Genomic DNA, 24,654 nt, shown 5'->3' with positions numbered 1-24,654 from the left:
GGAGCCGTCGGAGGCGTGGTGGGGAGTGAACCTGAAGCCGACCCGTGGGGATGACAGGAACCTGGCCCAGGGTGCAGGGAAGGGAGCAGATTCGAAACTTGCATTGGGATCGTAGTGGCCAGAACTCCCTAGAGGATTGAGTGCAGCAGGTGAGGAAAAGAGAAGCATCAAGGATGAGGTCTGGGTGTGGGGTCATTTGCTGAGATGGGAAAGATGGGGGAGTGAGGTGGGGATGCAGAGACAGGGCAGTGGGTGCTGAGGAACCAAAAGTTCCACGTTGGATATTTTTGCCTGAGATGCTTGTTGGAAACCCACGTGGGGATGGCGAGTGGGTGGCACATTGAGGGGAAGAGTGTGGTGGGAGGCGGACCCGGTACTCTCAGCACGTGACAGTCGTAGGACCAACAGGAGCACCTGCAGCAGGGCCCCTGATGCATTTGGGGCCCTGAACACTTTGGCATCTGGTCCTGGGTGAAGCTAATAAATTCGTTTTCAGAGCAACACTTCTAAATGTGTAAAATAAAAGCCTAAGAACACCCAGCGATGCTCCCATTGTAATCAAAATAGTAAATATCACATCTGTGCTCTAGTGGGAGCGTTATCCAGTGGTGGGTTTGAGAATGTCCATCCTTCTGAGGTCATGATGAGTAAAACCAGTATTTAAGATGCTGTGACGGGGGTGCCTGGGTGACTCAGTTGGTCAAGCACCTGACGTTGGCTCTGGTCATGATCTCAGAGTCCTGGGATGGAGCCTTCCGTCGGGGGGTCCCTGCTCAGCGGGGAGTCTCTCTTCTCCTTCTCCCTCTGTCACCGCCCCCATCGTTCATGCGGTCTCTCTCTCTCTCAAATAAGTAAATAAAATCTTTTTTTAAAAAGATGCTACATGGGGCGCCTGGGTGGCTCAGATGTTTGGGCATCTGCCTTCGGCTCAGGTCATGATCCCAGGGTCCTGAGATCGAGCCCTGCATCGGGCTCCCTGCTTGGTGGGGAGTCTGCTTCTCCTCCCCCTCCCTCTGCTTCTCCCCCTGCTCATGCTCTCTCTCTCTCTCTGTATCTCTGTGTCTCGAATGAATAAATAAAAAAATCTTAAAAAAAAAAAAAGATGCTACAACATTTGCACTGTTGTATGGAAATATTGGTGATTTCTATTGGTAATGAAGTTGCAGGATCAGCTAATAGTGCTATGGTTTGTGGTCTACACTCATAATGGAAGGAAATGCCAAACTTTACTTATAAGTTAGCAAACAAAAGAGTTTTTTCTCACCCAAGTTCATGGACCCCCTGAATTCTCTTTGCAGACCCTGTGGTCCCCACTAAGGACCCTTGACCTAGGGAGAGAACGTACAGAGAGACAAAGGCCCAGAACTGGGCCAGGAGCTCCCTGACATGTAGGACCCTGATAAAGCAGGAGCCAGAGGGGGTGACAACAGGTAGGAGGACAACTAGGAGAAGGAACATCTGGGAAGTGCTTCCAGAATTCGAGAGTGGCCATCTGCACTGAGTGCTGCTGAGGGGGAGAGTAAGAGGACATGGAAGGGTCCCTGGGCCTCCTTGTCCAGGAGACAATGACCAGGCAAATTAAGGAGAGAACGGGCTCCCCAGGACTGGGAAGGCAAGCCAGGGAGCACAGGATTCAACAGTATGGTTTATATATACATTTTTTAAAGATTTATTTATTCATTTGAGAGAGTGAACAGGGGGAAGAGCAGAGGGAGAAGTAGACTCTCTGCGAGTGCAGAGCCTGATTTGGCCGGGGCGGATCTCATGAACCTGAGATCATGACCTGAGCCAAAACCAAGAGTCGGGCCGGACGCTCAACCCACTGAGCCGCCCAAACACTCCAGTATGTGTTATATTTTTTTCCTTGAATGTGATAAATACACAGACTTCATTATATCCTTCCTTATACTTTTTTGTATGCACGCAATACACCATAATAATATTGTTAATGTTTTTAGAGGCGAGGGTGGGGATGCAGGTGAGAAACAGGAGGCAACTTGAAGTTTTGCTGTTGAAGGATCAGGGAAATTGCAGACACAGCTGGAGGGACTGTGGGCTCAAGAATTTGTTTTTAGATGGGAGCGGCTGGAGCATGTTTGTGCCTTACAGGGGACAGCGGTGCGGAGGGCTGATGGTGCAGGGGAGGAAGGAAGAGGCCCTCATGACAAAGACTTGAGAAGCTCCAACGGGCCTGTCTCCCTGGTCCTCAGTCCGTTTTGTGACTGCCACCCCAGGAGTTCTCACACTTGAGCGAGCATCAAATTCACCTGGATGGCTGGGCGCCACCCCAGAATTTCTGATTCAGTAGGTCGGGGGTGGGACCTAGAAATCTGCATTTTTAACAAACTCCCCCGTGATGCTGCTGCAGGGTACACACTTTGAGAACCACTGCTGTAGTCAATACCGGCACCACCCACATGTGCCCCCTCCGGGATCTGATGTTGCACTACACGGGCACACACTCTTTCCAAAAGCAGGGGTGGGAGGAAGGGATGGGAGCTGACTCTTTTTTTTTTTTTAAGATTTTATTTATTTATTTATTTGAGAGAGAGAGAGTGAGAGAGAGAGCGCAAGAGGGGGTAGGGTTAGAGGGAGAAGCAGACTCCCCGCCGAGCAGGGAGCCTGATGCGGGACTCGATCCCGGGACTCCGGGATCATGACCTGAGCCGAAGGCAGTTGCTTAACCAACTGAGCCACCCAGGCGCCCAGGAGCTGACTCTTAAGACAGAAAAAGGGAGGGGTGCCCGGGTGGCACAATCCATTAAACTCTGACTGTTAGTTTTGGCTCAGATCGTGATCTCAGGGTCCTGAAATGGAGCCCCACCTCGAGCCCCATGTCAGGCTCCACACTCAGTGCAGAGTCCGCCTGAGATTCTCTCTCCCTCTGCCTCTGCCCCACCGGCTTGTGCTCCCTCTCTCTAAAATAAATAAATCTTTTTTTAAAAAAAAGATGGCAAAAGGGAGAAAAGACCAAGGAGGAAACAACCAGAGCCTGGCCCTTCAGCCAAGGTCACCACCTCTCCCTGGGGAGCGCCAGTCTTCCCAGGGACCCTGGGAGCTGCCCTGTCTGTCAGACCTCCTGGAAGACTGAGCAAGAGGGCAAGAGAAGGAGCCAGGGCCAGGCAGTGGGGTGATGGCCAGAGGCCAGCATGTGTGCAGAATGGAGAGGGAGCGGGGGAGGGGCACCGGCTCTCTGCCTGTGGGCACTGAGCCCTGAGAACACACTGTTCACCTTTGCAGCTTGACCCTGGTCTCATGCCAGACCAGCTTCAACTGCTCTTGGGAAAGAGCAACCCTGTCAAAGATATGAATGTTAGCTCGTGGGATCCCAGAACATCTGAGCTGAAAGAACCCTTGGAGACTGTCCTGTTCAGCCCGCTTGGCGGATGGAGGGGGATGGAAAATAGAAAGTCCAGCTGGGTGGATAGACCTGCAAACTCTTGTAATGGGCATGACACTGGGGGCTATTCTCCGACCCTTGCTGCTCCCCCCTTTTCCATCAATTCATTGTACACATATGTATTGGGTACCCACTGGGCACTAAACATAGTGCTAGATACAGAGATAAAGGGGTAAGACTCAGTCTCTGTCTTCATGGAATTGACATGCTAATGGTAAAATGGACAATAGACAGATAAATATGTAATACAAAGTTAGGGAGTGATAAGTGGTAGGAAGAGACCTGAAATGACATGAGGGAGTGAGCCATGTAGTTGGGGCGGGGAGGAGGGAGTTTCCAGGCAGCCAGAAGAGCATATGCAAAGGCCCTGAGGTAGGTGTATGCTTGCGGTGTGGGAGGGATGTCACAGAGGCCAGTGCTTCTGGAGCAGAGTGTGGGAGAGGACTGGAAGAAGAAATCAGAGTGGGAACAGAAGGCCAGGTCATGGAGGAAAGGCTTTGGCTTTTCCTCTAAGGTAGGAATTCTGGGAGGGTTTCTTTCCAGCAGAGGAGGAATTTGATTTGACTTAGGTTTAACAAGATCCCTCTGGCTGTTGAGTGGAGGATGGGTTGTGCATGGGACAAGGATGGAGGCAGAGAAGCCAGGGAGGAAGCTACTGGAATAGTCCAGGTGAGAGGTAATGGTGGCCTGGGCTGGCAGGGAGGCCTGTGCTCGCTGCTCTATGTCCTTCATGAAGACACAGGAAGAGACAGGAGCCTTCCTCCAGCCCCTACCCGTGACCCCAGTCCACGGTCTCCCCACAGCTAGAAAGGTACATCCAGATGAACTTGAGATCAGAGCTGGCACAGGTCCAACAGCACATGGTCCAGAACCAGACGGCCACCATGCTGGAGCTAGGCACCAGCCTCTTGAACCAGACCACCGCCCAGACCCGCAAGCTGACTGATGTGGAGGCTCAGGTACGGAGGCCAAGTAGGTGGCACTGGCGGGGAGGGAAAGGGGAAGGGCTGTGGCCAGCCTTGACCTCTGTCCCTGGGTAAAGTCTGGGCCTGTAGCACCCTGGGGCCCTTCCCTGATGACCCTGTCGCAGAACGTCACTGACCACCAGGCCATGCCCCTGGGGGTGGGCCCTGGGCCTGGTTCTCCTGTCTCTGTGACTCCAGTGACTCTGGGTCTGTGCTGGGCACTGGGATGAGAGGGGCGAGCAGCACTCAGGGGGTTCCAAGGGCTACAGGGAGAGATGGATCATAAAGAATTCATTCAACCTCACGGGGCCAGCAACTCTGAGACGGGGCAACAGAAGGGGAGGGAGGGAGGGAATGGATGGATAAACAGGAGGGTGAGTAAATGAAAGGAGGAAAAGATTGAACAACAAATAGGCACGTGTCTGTTGAAACCCTACTATGTGCCAGGCACCGCGGGAGGTTCCTGGTTCTAGTTCAGAGCAGTAAGTGAAACAGGCATGCACCCCCCACGCTTGTGCATCATCCTTTCTAATGACCGCCAGGAGAACGAACAGGATAAATAACCTGCACATGTGAGAGGATGAGGGTCTCAGGAGAAAAAGACACAGACAGGAGGGAGGGAGTGTGTGCTAGGAGCAGTGAAGGGATGGCTTGCAAGTTTGGACAGGGAGGCCAGGAGGGCACTGCGGAGAAGGTAGGGTCCGAGCCAGGCTCACCAGGAGGGCCTTCCAGAACAAGGAGAACAGCATGGGCCAAGGCCCAGCAGCGGGACCGCGCTGGCAAGCTCCAGGAACATCCAGGAGGTCGGTGTAGCCAGAGAGAGAGCGGGGGCAAGGGGTGGGCAAGGGATCCCAGAGACAATGTGGGCAGAGGACATCACAGGGCGTTGCAGGCCGTGGCGAGGACTGCGACTTTTCCGCTGCGTGCAGTGGGAGCCACAGGATGATTCTGAGCAGATGGGCCACAGTTTAAAAGGCTGCCTTGGACTGCTTAGCAGAGGAAGGAGTGTAGGGAACAAGGGTGGGGACAGGGAGCCCTGTGAGGAGGGTGGCACAGGGCACAGGGCAAGAAATGACAGAGGCCAAGAGTGGGGGCCTTGGAGTAGGGGAGGGTGGTCAGGTGCCCATTTGGAAGCTGGATCTGACAGGACCTGCTGGTAGGTTGGATTGGGGCGGGAGGGAGGTGGTCAAGGGGGACCCCTCCTGGGGCCTGAGCAACAGGAGAAATGGAACTGCTGTCAAGAAGCAGATCATCAACTCAGCTAGGGCCTGTGAGTGGGTGCGTAAAGGCATGAATGGACGACTATAGGAACTAACTGCTGGGAGGAGGGAAATAGGTCAGCACGCTGCTGGATGGCAGAGCCCCTGGACAGGTGGGCGGCTGCTGATCGGGGCTCCTGCAGGGTCTGCGTCGCGCCCTTCCCCTTCCTGTTTGCTGGGACAGGTCCTGAACCAGACATCCCGAATGGAGATCCAGCTGCTGGAGACCTCGCTGTCCACCAACAAGCTGGAGAAACAGCTGCTACTGCAGGGCCATGAGCTCCACAGGCTGCAGGGCCGCAACAGGTGGGCACTGGCACCCTGGCACCAGGCCAGGGCTGGGACCCAAGGCAGGTGGGACCCAGGCCGGTGGGGGGGCGCCCAGAGCCAGGGTTGGGCTGGGGCTGGGGCCAGGGTTGGAAACTAGACTGGGGCTGGTACCTGGGACGGGGCCTGGAGCCAGAGCTGCGGGCCCGGATTAGGACTGAAGTGAAGGACCATTTGGGGGGCTCAGGTACTGCCAGTGCTGGGGTAAGGACTGAAACCAGGGCTTGGTCCCAGACTCAAGCTGGGAGTGAAGGTGGGCCCTGGGGTGGGGCTGGGGGCCAAACAGGCACCCCTGGGTGGAGACAGGAGACAGACATTTCCCCGGGGGCTCAGGACACCCCAATTCTTTCTCTGTTCTTTCTTTTTCCTTTCCTTCTTCCTTCCTTCCTTTCTTTCTTTCTTTCTTCTTTTTTTGGTTTTTATTTTATTTTATTTTATTTATTTGACAGAGAGAGACACAGAGAGAGAGGGAACACAACAAGCAGGGGGAGTGGGAGAGGGAGAAGCAGACTTCCCGCGGAGCAGGGAGCCCAATGCGGGGCTCAATCCCAGGACCCTGGGACCATGACCTGAGCCCAGGGCAGACGCTTAACGACTGAGCCACCCAGGCACCCCCCCTTTGTTTCTTTATTTTATAAATGTTTAACAGCTTTATTGAGCTACAGTTTACATGCTGTACAATTCACCCTGTAAATTTTTATTTGATTTACTTATTTGTAAATAAGTAAATCTGATCTTATCCACTGGTTCCCTTCCCAGAAGCAACCACACTGCCAGCTTCTCGTCTTCACCGGCAGAGAGTCTCGGCATTTGTAAGCAAATACACTTGAGGGGAACACCCTGCAAATTACAAAGAATAAAAGAGTCATGGGGTACAGATAAGGCAGAGAAATGGACATCTGAGGCTGATTTCATCTTGGTTTCGAGCTGAGTAGAGAAAAACTGTCAAGGTCAGGATGCTGGAGGAGGCAACACCCACCCACTGAAGTGGCCACGGACCCGTGTGCAGGGGGAGATGTTATTGTTGCTCAAATTCTGGGTCAAGATAAGGCCGTCAGGCCCATCTAGCTCCCTCTGATCTGCGTGTAGCTCATGATAGTTTGTCCACCTTCTCATTCTTATGCTCCCACCCCGAGGTGGGCAAGGGCAGGGACTGGGACTGTCTGAATTGGCACCAGGTGCCTCGAAGTCAGTGAAGACGGAGGATGTCATCAATAAGCGCTTGGCCCATGGAGATCGCTAAGATTCTAGAATCCGAGTGTGCCCCAGTTTTTTTTCTTCCTGCAGCAGAACTCGGGGCTCAGGGGAAATTCCTTCTGCCCTGGCTAGACTCGTTGTTCTAGTCTGGAGAATGGGTCGGCGTAACCTCATAGATAGGAGACTGTCTCCCTCTTACTCTATCCCTCAGCCACCCACCCACCCACAGCAGAGGTAACCCCTCTTCCTAGTGTCTTGTCCTCTTCCATTCATTCAACCAACAATTGTTTTTTGAGCTCTTAGCACAGGTCAGACACTGTTCTAGAAACTGGGGTTACAGAAGTGAACACATAGATAAAAATCCCTACCCCACAGCATACATTCTATAAGCTAACATTTGAGGGTTTCCTATGAATATGTAAACAAATGTGTGCATATCCTTTTGTTGCCCTTCTTGAACCCAAATGGAGCTTACTGCTCTTCTGCACCTCTTTTTTCCAAGAAACTGTTCTATAATTGCATGACACACTTGCCCATTCTTTAACTGTGTCATGTTCCACCCTATGGCTGCCCACACTTATATCCCCAGTCCCCAATTAATGTATATTAAGGTTGTTTCCTGTCTTTTACTCCTGTTCAACGAGAAGCCCCTAATAATGTCCCCATACCCCATTGCACACACGCGGGGAGCAAACCAGGATAAAATGCCAAAAGTGGAAGAGTTGAGTTTTAGAACTTTTTGCTTTTTCTAAAACTCTTTTTCTAAAAAACTCATGACAAATATGCTCCATGTTTATTATATCACCAGACAACAAGGACCTATAAAACGAAAGGGAAAGTGGGTTCCCTCCAGCTGCCTCCATCTTCCTCCCTCTCCATCGCCCTCCTCCTCCGGAACCGGCTCCGCAGGGGGAACAGCACTTAGCCAGCTGTCTTTCACTTTCTCTTCGAGCGCAGGCACCGCCGTGTCCTTCCACGTGTCTTTCCATGCCTTTTCCTAGCAGTTCACCGGCTTCCCTCTCCATTTCCATTAATACCTTTCTTCTTTCTCTTGTTCTGTCTTCCCACGCGTGGGACTGGACTAGAGGCACCGATGTGCCAGCGCAGTTCACTCCACGTCCTGGGCGTCTTGCCAAATGCGTGCAGATGCGCTCTGCCTCCTTCCTCTTGCGGCTCCAGAACATTTCTAGGGACACGGAAAGAAAACAGCCTCGGCCAGCTCCGGCTGTTGGACATTTAGGCTGTTTCCTTTCTCTCTAGCAGAACCAGTCCCCCCAGGGGCACTCTCGCGCCTGCTCCCTGGAGGTTATCTCCGGAGAGCCGACTGCTAGGTCAAAGGGCAGGCATACTGGGGATTTGGTAACCACGACCCGGTTGCTGGCATGTCCTCCCACCCGCACCTCTTTCTTCTATGGACCCCAGTCCATCTTCTTCAGGGCGGGGTCTCTCTTTCCTCCCCTCCTCACTCTCTGCCATCGGTGGGCACAGCTGTGTAACCCAGGGCAGGACGCTCGACCTCTCTGGGCCTCGGTGCGGATCTGGTCCGCGGAGTGTCCCCCCCCCCGGGGGTCCCAGGGGCAAGCGCGCGAGTGTGGCTGCGTGGTGGAGACCGCGGGCTGACGCGCGTGCGCCCCCCGCCCCGCAGCGCGCTGGAGACGCGGGTGCAGGCCCTGGAGACGCAGCAGCAGGCGGAGCTGGCTTCTCTCCGCGGCGAGAAGGAGCGGCTGCGGCGTCTGCTGGGCCGCCAGAGTGGCGCCCTCGCCGGCCTCGAGCGCAGCCTGCGCGCCGCCAGCGGCAACTCCAGTCTCGTGCAGCGGGAGCAGCGCCGGCTGCTGGAGTCCGTGCAGCGCCTGGTGCGCGTCGTGGCCCAGGGCCCGGGTGAGCGAGCGGTGCGCCCGGCGCGGTGCGGGAGAACGGCAGGAGAGGGGAGCGAGACCCTGCTTACCCCCTCGCGGCTCGCTCGGGGGGACGGGGGGAAGGCCCGGCCCCTCTCCCAGCACCTGTGAAACAGAAATAACAAACAATAATAATGGTGAGGACGAGAGTCCCAGGAGGAACCAATCCAGACTCTACGCCCTGACTCCATGAGTGACCTTGAGCAGGTCCCCGTCCCTCTCTTGGCCTCAGTTTCCCCATCTGTTTAACGGAAGTGAAGCTAATAAGGTTTATTTGCCGGCCCAGACTGCCAAGTTTGGGATCCAGGATCCACCCTCCATCCTCGCTTGCTCAGACTTGCCCCACCCCTCCCCCGGCCTCAGTTTCCCTATCTATAGAATGGAGAGGTTGGACTCACTGTTCCCGAAGGACTTCTGTCACCCTGTCGCCCTTGTCCCTAAGCCCAGGACGGCCAAACAGGAGTGAGGAGACATCTCTGGCCCTAGCTTCTAAGAAGGGAGAACAATGCCTGGGTTTCCCCCCTCCCCCAGCTCTCACTGACTCCTTCTGATGGGGCCACTTGGGGTGGCCAAGGCATTGCTGGTTTCGGCTTCAATCACGCGGTCAGCAAAACCCTTATTGAGCACCCACTGTGTGCCAGGCCCAGTGCCCGGTGCTGGGGATGCAGCAGTGAACAGCATAGTCTTGCAAAAATACCCACCTGCCCATCTCTGGGTCTCTAAGGGAAGAAGGAGGAAATGCATATTTTTGAGTACCTACTATGTGCCACTATGTGCCAACAGTGTTCTTGAAATTACCAGGCCACTAAAGGCCTAAAAGGCTGTGCTGAGGAGAGAGAATATGAACCTGAGGATAATCAGGAGACACACGAGGGTTTTGCACCCAGTGGGACTATGTTTTAGGAAACGCAATTGGAACCGGGCAGTGGAGAATGGCTGGGTGAGAGAAAGACCTCAGAAGGGGTTTCTACCCGGGCTGGATCGCCATAGCAGGAGGCTGGGAAGCTTTTAAGGCACAAGGAATCAAGCAATAGTGATGGGTTCCAGGCAGTATGGTGCCAAAGGATGGCACCAGGGCTCTGTCTAAGTCGGGCAGGCCCTGCTGGGTTTGAGGGATATGAGGCCCCAAGGAAGCCACAGGCAGGAGAAGTGGATACCTTCCAAACCATGAGATACGGAGTGACCCGAACCCATCACAGGCTTGTGCGTAGCCCTGGCAGGGAAGCCGCCTAAATGAGTCCCATGTGTGGGTGTATTGTAGCTCAGTCCCAGATGCAGGCCCAGGCCCAAGGCCTCCCCCCACAGGCTCACCGCTAGCCCAGTCTCCAGCTGTGACCCAATGTCTGTTCACCGGTCTGGGGAGGGCACGTTGCCTCGGGCACCCTTTGCCCCAAACGCCCTGTCCCCCTGCCCCACTGTCACCACTGTCACCAGAGAAGGGCACTGTGGAGTTGTGCCTCCAGCCCAAGGCTCTAAGGACTCCTTCGTATGACCTAGAGAGCAGGAAGGCTCTGCCTGTGCCCCCAGCTATGTGCCCTTGAGCCAGTTACGTGACTCTTGGGCCCTAGTTTCCTGGTCTATGAAAGGGGGAAGGACCTCCTTGGAGTTCAGACTCCAATTACCTCTCCTGGAGGACTCTAGCAGCCTCGTCCGTGGCCTCCCTGCTTTGAGTCTCATCCCCTCCAGTCCCCGTTCCACACTCTGGCCAGAGCGCTCTTCCTCGGCACAGCCCGGCCTCCTCATTCTGGCCTGCAGGGCTGACCTTGCCCCCTGCTGAAACTCAGCCTCATCTCTCCTTCCTTGGTGACCCTGCCTGTGCCAGCCTTGTCCTACTCCAGTCAAGATCATCGGACAGCTACAGCTCTGGCCTCAGCTCTGCTCTCGTGGGTGGCGGGTCATTTCCCTCCCTGGCCTCCACCACTTCCTCTCACTGCACGGTCCTCTGCACAGGTCTGATACCTCTCCCTGTCCCCGGCACCTCCCAACCCGGAAGCTGGCAGGAAGTAGTACCCACCTGGCCCCTTCCCTCTCTCCTTAGCTTACCTCCGATTGCTTTTGCCTTGTCCCATTGCAGCCTCTGTGAGAGCAGCTGAGCACGTGTTCCAGGACTGTGCAGAGATCCAGCGCTTCGGGGCCAATGCCAGTGGCATCTACACCATCCATGTGGCCAATATGACAGAGCCCAGGAAGGTTAGGGGACCGCCTGGGGGCGGAGGCTATCCAAGGGGGTTGAGCCAAGGGCGTCCCTGGCAGGCCACCCCCCATCAGCTTCAGGCCTTGTCCAACATCTGAGATACCCCAGAGAAGGTGGGATGACCCTACTGTCTGCAGCCCCCCTCCAGTCAGAGGTCAGAATGTGGGGGTAAAGCAGAAGTCCCCAGAGCTGGAAATGCATCCTTCTCCTGCATCTTCTCCAGAGCTGCTTTCAGGTGGAAGGGCAGAAAATAGTCCTGCGTTGCTTAAGGTAATGCTAGCTTATTCAGCACATCAACCCGGAAAATCCAGGGGCTTAACCCAAAGAAGTTTCTTTCTAATTTACATGTAGTCCAGTCGAATGCAGGTGTGGGGGCTCTGCTCTATGTGGGAAATTAGGGACCAGGGCTGATAGAGACCCTACCATCTTCAGTGAGTGTTTCCAAGGTTGTCCCAGGCTTTGAGGTCCAGTTATCAGATGGATGGATGAGGGGTCAAGGGAAAGGGTGGCTATCAGGAGGGAGGGCTTGGGGGCCAGACCCAGCAGTGAGAGAGTATAGAGAACAACTAGCCAGTCTTCACACTTCCCGATTCCCTGTTCAATTTCCTTTGAATTCCTATAAATATACCTATCAGTTTGTCTCCAGACTGTCTTTAACACTCCACATACCCACCTGCTCAACTCCTCTTTGACACAGAGTTTGGGCCCTCGATTTCTACCTAGAATTTCACCTTTTCGTTATATTTATTTTTATAATGATCTGAATAAAAGCAAGTGTTAAAAGGACACGACTTTTGGGCGCCTGGGTGGCTCAGTCGGTTAAGCGACTGCCTTCGGCTCAGGTCATGATCCTGGAGTCCCGGGATCGAGTCCCGCATCGGGCTCCCTGCTCAGTGGGGAGTCTGCTTCTCCCTCTGACCCTCCTCCGTCTCATGTTCTCTGTCTCTCATTCTCTCTCTCGCAAATAAATAAATAAAATCTTTAAAAAAAAAAAAAAGGACATGACTTTTTAAGTAAATGTTCTACATGAAATTAAGTCAATTCAGCTATGGTGGAATCCTGGGAGGCCAGAGTTCTGGGCTCACACCTTAGCTTTACTTCAGTCTCACTAGCCTTGAGCAAGTCCCTTGTCCTCTCTGGGCCTCAGTTTCCCTTCCTGCACCCTCTGCCACTTTCACAGCAAATGTCCCTGTCTTCTCTCCCTGAGCTGGCCTTTACCTCCTCAGAGCTGCTTCCTCCACTGGAGGTGCCATTCCCCTTGTTGGCCTGTCAGGCACATGCCAAGGCCCTGTTCTCATGCTACCTCCTCTGGGAAGCCTGTCAGGGTTGCTCAGTGACTCCTTCTTAGGAGCTCTCCTTGTAGCAACCCAAATGTTCATAATCAATAGTCTGCCTGCCCTATCATAGCCTCCTGCAGACCAAGCTGGCCCTGAGGGTTGCTTTATCTCTGATTTGTCTCTGTCATCTAGTATGGGACCAGGGACCAAGTGTGTCCTCACTGAACACTGAACATGTACTGAACTGGCTGGAAAAATAATATGTGAACAAAGACTAGGCTGAAAGAAGAGATTATGTTGGATGGTGAGCACTTTGAGGGAAAGACTCTTTCTGTCTTATCCATATTGGCATCCCCCATGCCTTGAATGGAGCTTGGTATATAGCAGGTGCTCAGAAAACATTTGTCTGCCGAACATAATAACAATTCCCGAGCCTATGCTGTGTGCCAAGCGTGTTACGCCTCTCGGCATTTAATCCTTACAACAACCTCGCAATAACAGCGAGGGAAAAGCCTCCACTTACTGAGTTCCCAGTATGCCCAGGCTCTGTTCTTTACATGGCTCAGCTTACGCAGTTCTCACATCAAGCCAATTTGCAGATGAGAAACTGAGGCACAAAGAGGTTAAGGTTTTAACACTTGTATTTTATGAGTGAGGAAAGGAAGGCTCTGAGGGGGCATCACTTGCCCATGACTTTAGAAAAATGATGACAATAGGTGGGAAATATGAACCTGGGTATTTCTGATGCCCTCGACCTCCAGGCTCACTTGTTGCTCTGTGAGAATGTAAGCCAAATCAAAATAGGGCCAGCCCTGACCTGCTTCTGCCAGCTTCCGGGGGCTTCCAACTCCCTCCTCCACCACCACCCAACTCCTTCCAGGTGTTCTGTGACATGGAGGCCAATGGAGGCGGATGGACTCTCATCCAGCGCCGTGAGAATGGCAGCGTGAATTTCCAGCGGAACTGGAGAGATTACAAACAGGTAACACTGCTGCCCTGGGAAGGGGCTTCTCCGCCCTGAAACCTGGAGCAGGTGGATCGCCCTCAACCCTTCCCAGAAAAAAAAAAATCAACCCACCTAAAACCAACCACCTTCAAACAGATTTTCCCAGTGCACATTCACTGTCAGGGACTCCATCACCAGAAATTGAACCTTCTTTTTTGCAAGTTCTGACATATATCCTAAGAATAAAAGTTTAACCTTATTTTTTTTATTTGTGGAAAGATTATATATGCATATTGCTTAAAAATTTTTTTAAGAATACAAAAAAAAAAAAAAAGGAACAGAAAGAAAGTAATCTCCCCTGCCCACCCCTGGCTGCATTGCTTAAATGAATGTCCCTGTCTTTGCACACAATAATATAATGACATCTGCAGGAGAGATTCTGTAACATGGACTTGCTGGCTCAAAGACCCCATGCGTTTTACGAGATGAGACATGGTGCCGGATTGTCTTCCAATTTCTTAATTAAATTTTGAATAAAGGATTTTTGGCAAGCTGACTTAAAAGCTCTTAAAGTTTCCACAAGCAAAAGAAATAGAAAAGGATACACGGAAATGCAACAATATCATTAGTTGTGTCCCTTACTGTTCATTTGATAAATACTTAAAAATAAATACCAAATCAAGATAGGAGTGTTCTTGAGCCAGTTGGGTTTTAAACAATTATTGAAATGGCAAAAAGAAATAGGATACTCAGACGCAGAAATACAGGAGGGCACTGAATATTAATCTTTAGGCTGATCTGCAGCGCCACGTGGCTAAATGGGGAGTGGGGCTTAGGTGTGCCCCTGTCCTTGGTGCTGAATTGTTGCTCGGGCCCAGGGCACTTGTCTCTCCTCACCCTGGGACGGTGGTGACACCTAACGTGCTTAGCTTTGCATTTCTGTGTTGCTGAAATCTTGCAGCAGCTGCCATGTCACTGACCAAGGTTTGCTCTACAATTCATGCAGCTTATTAAAATCTTTAATTTTTTATTGAGGTTCGACAGACATGCCGATAAGTGCACAGATCTCAGGCGTAAGATACTCAGTGGATTTTTACATACGTATTCACCAACGTGATCACCGTTTAAAGCTAGGTATATCTACAACACGGCCGGCACCACAGAAGCCCTCCCTGTGCCCCCCTGTGCCTCCGTGTGTCCCAGTCAATACTCCCCCCAAAGGTAGTTGCTATTCTGACTTCTATCACCACAGATTCATTTTGCTTGTTCTTAAACTCCATAGAAATGTGATTTCAATTATTTTCAACAGAATTTTACATTTATAAAAATCTTAGTCTTTTTGCTCTAGGAGGTGGAGAACTCCCATCCCTAGGCCTGCCCACTCTGTACTTTGTGGACTTGATCATTAGGCAACATGGTTTTGGATTAAGTGGCCCTGGAGCCTGGCCCAGCCCAGCTCTTCAGCCGGGGAGGCAGCCTCCCATCACAGCATGAAACCCACCCCTACCCTTCACTCTCCGCAGGGCTTCGGTGACCTGGCGGGGGAGCACTGGCTGGGCAATGAAGTGGTGCACCAGCTCACCAGCAGGGCAGCCTACTCTCTGCGCGTGGAGCTGCAAGACTGGGAGGGCAACGAGGCCTATGCCCAGTATGAGCATTTCCAGCTGGGCAGCGAGGGGCAGCTGTACAGGTGGGCTCGGGGCCCAGGCTGGTGGGCGGGCCAGGGTCCCGGGCTAGTGGCTGTAGAGTCTGTACCAAGGGTCAGTCCCTGGGCGTCTCCTGTTGCTACCATCTGTCCCCCATTTGGGCACACGTCACGGGATCTGGAGGCGGCTGGTTAACACTCAGCACGTCCTAGCTGCTGGGTGGGGTGGAGAGCATGTCGCTGACGCTGCCGGCCCAGGAACAGGAAAGGGCCTTCTAAGGTCAGTCACCCCGAGTCAGCCATATTACTGAGGCCCAGAGCAGGGAGTCCAGGCTGTCCCGTGCTGTGGGGTGAGGTGGAAAGGTCCCTGGGCAGGGAATCAGGGGACCTGAGCTAATTCTGGCTCTGTTCCAGCTTGCTTTGCGAACTTGGGCAAGTCAAAGTTCTGGCTTCTCTGTACCTCTGCTTCTTTAACGGCAGGATGGGCTTAAATAGGAGTATAATATAGCATCATCAAGGTCTCCCACACCTCCCTTGGCTTGGTTCTTGGCTCTGTTTAGGAAAAGAAAAGAGCATTTATTGAGCACCTACTATGTTCCCGGCATATTACTCCATTTAATCCTCCTACAACACTCTGAGGTAAGCACTGCTGTACCTGCTTTAGGGATGTAGAAGCAGGCACAGAGCTTAAGTCCCCTGCCCAAAGTTACAAGTTAGGTAGAGCTTGGATTTGAACTCAGATCTCTCTGCTACGAAAACTCAGGGTGTTTCCACTACATGATGTTGCCTCTCTGAGAAACTCAATGTTCTCGGAGAGAAGACTAGGTCCTGGCTATCTTTGAACAGGATAGAACTGAAATCATAGACTCACACTCACGGGTCTGCAAAGGACCTCACCTGTCATCTGGGTCTTCCCATGATGCTGGAATCTCCTCCACAGCCATAGTCATCATCCAGCCAGGCTGGAATGCCTCCACTGACAGGAAGGTCACTTCCTCCAAAGGAATCTCTGGTGGCTCTCTGTCCTCCTATACTTTTTGTCTAATTCCATCTTGGGGAGCTTTTCAATGAGTACTCTACCCCTCTCTCTTCTTATTAAATGCCCCTGGATCCTCCAGCTAAGTTGTCCTGACATCCTCCTTATGGGACCCACCCCAATCTGATAATAGTCCTCCTTAAACTGCAAGCTTCAGAGCTGAATGAACTGTGCCCTGGGTCTGGGCTAGGCAGGGCTAAGTTGGATGCCCTCTCTATTCCTCAAGCTGACCAGTGAGTCACCACAACACCCTGCTGACTCCTATTTAAGCCACCAAAGCCAAGGCTTAAGTCCTCACTAAATCCTTATCCCCCTGAACAACCCTGAAGAAGTGCCTCCACCTTCTCATCTGTAAAATGGGTGCCCTAGGTGTACCTACCTTATTCAACGTGTTATGAAGCTCAAATGAGATACTGCACATAGAGCATTAACAGAGATGGGCCCCTTTGGAGGGGCGTTGCGACACCAGTCACACAAGCCCCGGGCTGCACATTTAAGGGCACAGTTAGGGCTTCACAGTTAGGGCACAGACATGCAGAGCCTGTGGTGGGAGGCGCAGGGACTGAGCCAGGCCACATGCCCAGGGCCCACATTCCCTCTTGATCCCACCAGCAGCACCTCCCAGGCCCTTCCTGGGGGAACCAGAGCTGCCCTGAGCTGCCCTGGCTGCATCTGGTGTCCGTTTTTCTCCACCCGTAGGACCTTCTTAATTTTTCCCAAACCAGGTCCCCACCTCAGTTGCCGGGGCTACAAACACCCAACACCCTCTCCTGTCAGGCTGAGCAAGAGCCTATGGCAGCCATGTGTCCAGGGCAGGAATGCAGGGACAATGGCTAACAAGCGCTAAATGTGCTGAGCATTTACCGTGTGCCCGCACCGCTCTGCACTCCTCACACCCCAAGGACCTCGGATCACAATAACGAACGAGGTCGTCACGGGTAACATTACTATCACTACCATTTTAACAGAAGGAGAAACTGCAGCTGAAGAAACTGCAGCTGAAGCAGTCTGCCCACCGTCATGCCGCTGGCAAGTGGCAGGGCTGGGATGCAAATCCAGGCATTCTATCCCCAGAGCTCATGGTCGTAATAGCCACGCAGCCTTGGCCGTGCCCACCAGGGTCTCACAACCTGGTAGAGAAATAGAAACCCTCCCCCACTGGCTGCAGATGTGCAAGTCACAGGGCTGGGGGTGCCCCGGGGCACAGATCCATGTGGGTTGGTGTGGTCAGGGAAGGCTTCCGGGAGGTGGTGGGTTGGGGTTGCAGGATGGTCAGCTGGGGAGCAAAATGCACACAGCTCCCAAGGCAGGCCACCCTGGGCTGGGACCTGGCTCTCACCGTCTTTCATTCCGAGGCCTGGGGCAGCCTCCCTGGGCTCTCGGGATCTCTGTTTCTTCATCTGTAAGATGGAAATAATAGGGTGTTGTGAGGATGCCAGGAGACGAGCTAAGCCGCAGAATGCCCAGAACACGGGAGGTGTTCAAAAAAAATGTTAGCCATCGTCCTCATTATTAGTATTATTATTTTGATCCTTCTCTGTCCTGTCCAAGACACGGGTTCAGTGAGATGAGGGAGGCCTGGCACACGGCGAGTACTCTGCCCCTGGGAGGCAGCAGGCAGGGAGGGCAAGCCAGGGCCAGGGACAGTCCAAGCAGCCTAGACTGGGGCGCCCCCTCCCAGAACAACTGGAGGGAACCCTTAGCCTTGGACAAAGCCTCTTGGGGGGCGGGGCGTTCTTTAACCAGCCAACCTAACTCTGGACCCATCTCCCATCACCACCTCCGGGTGGCCTCCAGGCTTTCTCTGAGTGGGTACAGCGGGTCAGCAGGACGCCAGAGCAGCCTGGTCCTGCAAGGCACCAACTTCAGCACCCGTGACGCAGACAATGACAACTGCCTCTGCAAGTGTGCCCAGATGCTGTCTGGAGGTGGGTGTGGGGGGCTGGAGCCCTGCACCTGGTTGGACACCCCCATTACCTCCCCACCCAGGTCCCGTGCGTTCAGCCAGGTGCTGTCGGGAAGAGGGTGCAGGTCAGGGTCTCACCCACCCGCACGCTGGCCTGGCTGTCCCCCCCCACCAAACCCTTTCCCCACTAAGTCCTTAAGGTTCCCTCAGTGTCTCCCTTCATCCTAACACAGGCATCACCAATCTTCCTCTGAGACTGGGCTAGGGGAAAACAAGCTGGGGGGGTGGCATCGAGGTGTCGCCCTCCAGAGGCTGCAGGCTGAGCAGAGGCTCTGGGGGCCCCCCTGCCGCCCGCATGCCCATTCCACTCGGCCCCATCTCCCCCTGCGAGCTGGCTTCCCAGAGGAGGCAGCAGCCTCGGTTAGTCCCGGGGCCTGGGGGGCTGCCCTCAACCCACTGGCTGGCCCGCCCCCGCCCAAGCATCTTGCTCTCCCTCCACCAGGGTGGTGGTTTGACGCCTGCGGCCTCTCCAATCTCAACGGCATCTACTACCCAGCTCGCCACCACACGCGCAAGCTCAACGGCATCCGCTGGCACTACTTCCAGGGCCCCAGCTACTCGCTGCGGGCCACTCGCATGATGCTGCGCCCCGTGGGCATTTGAGAGGCAGCCGTGCCCGGAGGCTGGACCCAGTGGAAGAGCCGGGGCGAGCTGGACCCCAAACACAGGGCACAGTGCCAGGGCCTTGTCCTGGATACCCTGGGTCTCCTGAGGCCGCTCTCCTTTCCTGCCCGGGAGTCAGAGGGTCCGCTGCCCCCCTGTTCCCCTCAAGTTGCGAGATGGTGGGTAATGGGGGGATCCTGCCTCTACAGTGTCCCTCTGTCCTCCTCCCTTCTGTCTCCTGCACGGGCCCCCTGCCAGCTTGAGGGTCACAACACCCTGAATGAGCTGAGAACAGACTTCATGTAGGTCCTCAAAGAAATACATGACTAACAGTCCACCCCTCCTAGGCCCCAGCATCTGGAGCTCAGACCTGGTCTCTTGGAGGCTCCAGAAGATCTAACAAGGATTTCTTTACCCCCAGTGTGTCCCCGAAGGTGTTCCGGAGAGAATAACTCAGGCTCCCCTCGAAAAGTACCTATGGAGGGAAACACCAGCTTAAATCAATATGAACAGGCATCCATAGCTGCAGGACTTGTCAGAGCCTTTAGTGTGGGCATATGCCTTTTGACTGCCTGTGAAGAGGTTAGAGTGGGCAGCTTTCTCCAAGTGTCCTTATTGGAAAACAGGCCTTCTTTATCCCAGAGCATCTCTCGGGGCTGCAGATGCCCTTGGAAAAAGTTGGTCAAGTGTGAAGAGGAGGAGCCCTAGCTCCCCACCCCCATCTGCACTCACACTTTCGAGCTACAAGAGACACAGTGATGGTCTCCAACAGCCTCTAAAAGCAACTGGAAGAAGCTTTGGGTTAAAGAAGACACATGCCACCCCTGAAGAAGGACCTAGAACTAAGTTTCCAATCTGTGCTGTGGGCTGGGGTCCTGCCAGGCTCCTTCTGGCCCCAGGAAGCCAGATATCTGCCTGGAGGCTATCCTCTCAGCACTCCCTGTAGCCCTAGCCCACCTTGGCTCAAGTTTCAGGGACTGTTGGGGACTGTCCACTCTGCCTTGGGCAGGATGCCATCTTCAAGTCCAGATCCTTCCAGCCTCCAAGCCAGGACCCTAGCCCTCTCCTCCCACCTGATCCAACAGTGATGCTACAGTTGGGGGTTTGAGGGAAGTGGGAGTGTGGGGCAGAGCCAGCCTTGGCCTGGGTCTGGGAGACCAGGGGCTCCCCACGAGCTTCCTTCAGAGGACAGGGTCAGAGAGGGGCCACAGCCGCCCTGCTACCCACCCCCATCACTGTCACCCTCCTCGGGCCTGATGAGGCCAGCACCGTCCTGCTGTCTTCAGCCAACACCCAGACCAGCCGAGACCAACCTGCTCTCCCACCAGGGTACGCCTCTGTCTTCAGGTTTTCTCCTGGATGAGGCTGGGATGGTGGAAATGGGCCACCTTTTCCCACCTGTCCTTGAGTCCCGCCTCAGCTGGTCCCCTGAGCAAAGCCAGCACAGATTAACACTGATCTCTTTGAAAAAAACAAAGGATGGGGTTGCCAATGGTGGCCTTTCAGGCAGGAGGGGGAAATTACCGAGGGGCAGGGTGCTGCCCCGAAGGCTCACGTGGCCTCACACAGCATTTGCTGGGCAGGCCTTCATTTAGCATCTACCGCGTGAGCAGCCGTGCTGCCGGCGGGGCTCTGGAATTGGACAGACCTGCTCCAGCTCCTGGACTTGAGGCCAGTGGCTCAGCCTCTCAAGGCCTCAGTTGCCTTGTCTGTGAACTAGAAATGATGCTCTCTCCTGGCTGGGCTGTGGCAGGAGGTGATGAAACCGTGTATGTCAACTTTGTAACAGGGCTCGGCATGAGCAGGTGCCTAATAAAGTTTAGTTCCCAAAGAGGAAAGTGGGGTGAGGAAATTCACCCCTAAGTGCATGCCCCCCTTCTTCTGGACCCAGGTAAGGTGAGCATTTGTTTTTTGACTCCGTGGCATTTATGTGTGTACTGCAGAGTTTTATCAGCCAGGTGGGCACTGGAGAGGAGATGAAGCCAGAGCTGGGAGCCCCAGGAACAGACTCCTCTGGGTGGGGTGAGGCCCAAACCCGGGTCTATAGTCATTTTCTAGAAAAGGCCAAGAAGCTGATTTGGGTTACCCTCAGATGCCTGTTCTAAAATAGTCATCCTTCCTCCCTCCCTTCCTTCCTCCTCCATGCCAGGACTCATCCAACACAAGGGATAGAAACCCTATCCTAAGGAATGGATTGACTCACATGCCAGGAAGTCTAGGAGTGGATTCAGGCACGGTTAGATCCAGGGGCTCAAATGATGTCCCTCTTCACCTCTCAGCCCTGCATCCACCATGTTGGCTTTATTCTCCATCAGGTTTTCTCCTGACAGGTGGCTCCAGCAGCCCTGGGCTCATGTCCTCCCAGCTGAGCATCCCTAAGACAGAGCGTTCCCCTGTCCCAGGGATTCCAGCAAAGGCATGATTTTCTCCAGCTGGGACTGGTCCTCCTGTGCGCATCTCTGCACTTATCACTATGTGTCTGATTGACCAGACCTGGGCCACCTGATCACACCTGGAACGGGGGTAGGGTCAGTCCCACCCAAGTCACGTGGACTAGCTGTTTCTAGGCGCCATTTCCAGACTGGCAATCACTGTTCCTCCTTCCATCTCTCTGACTCCCATTTCCCTCCATCTCTGCCCCCTCTCCCAGCCTCCGTGCCCCCAAGGCCTGGCCCCAGGCTCCAGCTCACCTCGGGGTTGCCCCAAACTATCAAGGACACAGCTGTGGCCTGTCCAGGGATGTCAGACCCTGGTTCGCTGTCCTGGCTGTGTCCCTGGAGCAGAATCCCTGGTCCTCTCTGACTGAGTCTCTGTTTCGCATCCCTGCAATCAGGACAGAGCAGCTGCTGACCTCTCTAAGCCCCCTGAGAGCGATGCTGAGCCACAGCGGCTGCAGACAAGACCAGCAGAAGGACTCCAGGCAGCACAAGGCCCCCGTGGGGGCATGGCTGGTGTGGCCTTGGCCCTGGCTGGATCTCCTCGAGGTCCCTACGCATAGGATCTGGCTTCTGGGATACCTGACTCTGCAGAATCCTTGTCCCCACTCCCTACACCAGACCGGCATTCTCCGCACTGTAGTGTTGAAGAAGTTAGCGCTCAGAGAGGAAAAGGGTTTCATCCGAGGTGGCACAGCGCATCACCACCTCCGGTGCCCCTGCATCTATGAGCTGCCTCCCTTGTGCGGGCCTCTCTGGGGCATCTTGGCACCAACCACAAAAATACTGGAGTAGGGTCCCCTCTACTTATTTCAAGGACTGAAGGAAATTTCTGGAAAGCTCTCCAAGACCAGTCTGCCTTTACCACTGGCACCTGATCACATTGTTCCTAAGGTCTCTGCGTGTCCCCAGCAGAAGCAGTTTCCACAATGAGGGAGAAAGTCACTGTGCACACTCCAGAGCCATGGCTGAGGTCAAAGGTGGCCCTTTGCAGGGAGTAGGGGACCAGCCAGCATCAGGATGGTCTGTCTTGCTGGCTGGGGGGATTTGACCCCATTTTCCAGATTTCCCTCCCCCTCGGTGTCTGTGGGAGCCTTCACCTGTCCCATTTAAAGATGCTTCCGAAAACTAACAGCGTTGCCTTGGCAACAGCAGCGGCCCCATCTTCCGGTGGGGCAGCATTTCGGAGAATGGAGTCTGGTCCAGGCCGTGTCCAGCATAAGTGTGTTACTTGCTTGTGTTAGATGAATGTGGGGTTGTGCAGCGGAGGTTCTCGTGTGTCCGGAGGTCAGGGAAGTCCAATGGCCTTTAGCACCTGACACGTTCCTGCCCTACCCCGTGAGGACTCTTAGAGCCTCCCTTTCCCCATCTGCACACTGGGGAGCCTGGGGGTTGGTTCACAGGGAAATCATGTGGATTCCAGGTGATGGTGGACATCCAGACCTGGAACATTCACTCATGCAGTCATTCATGCATGCATGCATTTGTTCACATAGCAAGTATGTGTTGAGGATCTGCCTGGGTCAAGGCCAGACTGGGTGATGGGGATGGAGCAAACAAGACACTCTTATGCTCACAGAACGTAGGCTAGAGAGAGAGGCTGGCCCAAATCAGAATTTTTTTTAGTTTGTAAAACTAAATTGACAAATTAATATATTGCAAATAAAGAAAGCAAACAGGAGGTAGAGACTGATTACAGAGAGTTCAACTTCAGGTGATCAGGGGAAGCCCTCTCTGAAGAGGTAGTACCTAAATGGAGGACTGATACAGTGAGAAAGAGGCAGCCAGGGAAGGGTAGTTTCAGTAGGTGGAACAGCAAGTGCAAAGGCCCTGATGTGATCATGAGGAACTACAAGGGGGCCAGTGTGGCTGCAGCCATCATGAGCAAGGGGGAGAGGGGTGGGACAGCGTGCCTGCCCAGCACCTACATCAGAGGTCACTCCCCATCCCAACACCTGCCAGGACTGAATCCAGCCATCACTCTGCCCGAGTCATTGTGCAGCAGAGGCAAATTTCTGCCCCTCTCTGGACCTCAGTTTCTCTGTAAAATACAGGAGAGGGAGCACCTCTATCTGAAAGTCATCCACATCCTGTTATTCTAGAAAACTGAGTCAAGGGCCTTATTGTGTGCACTGCCCTGCACTCGGTGCCAGTGGGGGAGTCAGAAGGAGGAAGAGAACGTAAGGGACTTGCCCTCGGCTGAATGGGAAGTTGGGAGTGTCTCCTCCACAGGATCAACCAGGGGGGCTTGGGTGGGAACACGAGGCGCTGTCTGCCTCCTCCATGCTAGTTTACACACACTAACTCTGAATCCTAATGGGTTCTAGTATTACCCCATTTTACAGATGTGGAAACAGAGGCTCAGAGAAGTCAAGTGCCTTGCCTACAGTCACACAGTGACTTAGGGTACAAGCTAAGCTGCTGTAGCAAGAGGACCCCAAAATTCAGTGGGTTAAATATTTTTCTTCCCTGTAAGTCTGGAGCTGAGCAGTCCAAGGCTGGTGGGCAGCTCTGCCATCCTCAACCACAGCTTCCCTCTCCGGCCCGGGCAGTTGCACCCAAAGGTGTCATTTCGCACCTGGCAGGAAGGGAAACAGGCCATCCAGCACCGCGTCGCCTCCAGCATGTACCCTCTTTACCCCAGACTGGTATCTTTGGCTCAGAATATCCCAGCAGTCTCCCTATAGGGCTCCCTCTCCAGGTTTGCTCCCTCCTGGCCTACAGTCATGTCATGTCCCCTGCCTGAAACCTTCAGTGGCTCCCCAGTACCCTGTGCTCAGCCTGCTATCAGGGCTCTTCACCACCCAGGTCAAGTCTTTCTCCAGCTCCACCTCTGCTCTGTTCTTACACTGGAGTTCAGAGGCTTTGGGCCTGACGAATTCCTTCTGAGGAAAGGATCCCAGGTGGCCCTCAGGTATCCTGGAGGATTGTCCATTTCCACTGGACTTTCACGTCCCCATGGCATGGAATTCCAGGCCCAGCACGTGGTAGCTACTCTCTGTAAGTAACACAGTGTATCAGTTCAGCCCTCTGGTTCTGCCGAGAGCTGGGCCCAAGTCCACTTCTGCTCCTTACAGGGATAATTTAAGAGCCTCCAAAATCCCCATGAGGGCTTAGTAAATTGCCAGGCACCTAGGAGAGAGCTTGTACATAGTAAGCTCTCTGTGATTTGTCTCCAATTACTTCTCTTTGCCAGGGACCTTATGAAGAACTTCCCTTAGAATCTCCACGGAAGCCCCATAATGACCTTATGGGATAGGTACTATGATCATCTCTCCCCTTTCCAAATAGGGAAACTGAGACCCAGAGATGTGAAGTCACGTGGCCAAAGACACACAGTAAGAATTTACCAAGGTAGCTCTGGGCCCACATCACCTGCTCCAGAGCATGCTTCACCTGGATCTTATGTTCCCCGTGACCAAGGTTCAAGGAAAATAAATAAATGCATAAGCAGTTGCCAAGCTGAAGCTAGCCAGTGCCTGAAGCTCACACAGGAAAATAAAGGCCCA

General features: G+C 53.8%; 2 protein-coding genes across 5 annotated transcripts in view; one reads left to right on the top strand and one right to left on the bottom strand.

Annotated features, from left to right (window-relative positions):
- ANGPT4 (angiopoietin 4) overlaps positions 1-20,548 on the top strand; it is a 38,506-nt gene extending 17,958 nt beyond the window's left edge. Inside the window, exons 2-9 of one of the 2 annotated variants that reach the window (XM_064572996.1) lie at positions 4,204-4,359; positions 5,809-5,930; positions 8,794-9,026; positions 11,118-11,233; positions 13,395-13,496; positions 14,984-15,150; positions 17,939-18,069; positions 19,132-20,548. In XM_064572996.1, the coding sequence (XP_064429066.1) occupies positions 4,204-4,359; positions 5,809-5,930; positions 8,794-9,026; positions 11,118-11,233; positions 13,395-13,496; positions 14,984-15,150; positions 17,939-18,069; positions 19,132-19,418 (1,314 nt within the window). In that variant the 3' untranslated portion in view covers positions 19,419-20,548. Of the gene's footprint in view, positions 1-4,203; positions 4,360-5,808; positions 5,931-8,793; positions 9,027-11,117; positions 11,234-13,394; positions 13,497-14,983; positions 15,151-17,938; positions 18,070-18,549 lie in introns of both variants that reach the window. The other variant, XM_045885596.3, reaches the window with a different exon arrangement.
- The window catches only part of FAM110A (family with sequence similarity 110 member A), a 52,594-nt gene continuing 36,952 nt past the window's right edge, over positions 9,013-24,654 (bottom strand). Inside the window, exon 4 of one of the 3 annotated variants that reach the window (XR_010405815.1) lies at positions 9,013-9,148. The gene's annotated coding sequence lies outside the window, so the exon portion shown is untranslated. The remainder of the gene's footprint in view (positions 9,149-24,654) is intronic. The other 2 variants (XR_010405814.1, XR_010405816.1) reach the window with 2 other exon arrangements.

The sequence above is a fragment of the Mirounga angustirostris genome, unplaced genomic scaffold (genome assembly GCF_029215605.1).
Source record: "Mirounga angustirostris isolate CCGP_5_RB_7025 unplaced genomic scaffold, mMirAng1.0.hap1 SCAF_10, whole genome shotgun sequence".
Classification (NCBI taxonomy): Eukaryota; Metazoa; Chordata; class Mammalia; order Carnivora; family Phocidae; genus Mirounga; species Mirounga angustirostris.
This window is presented reverse-complemented; position numbering and strand designations above follow the sequence as displayed.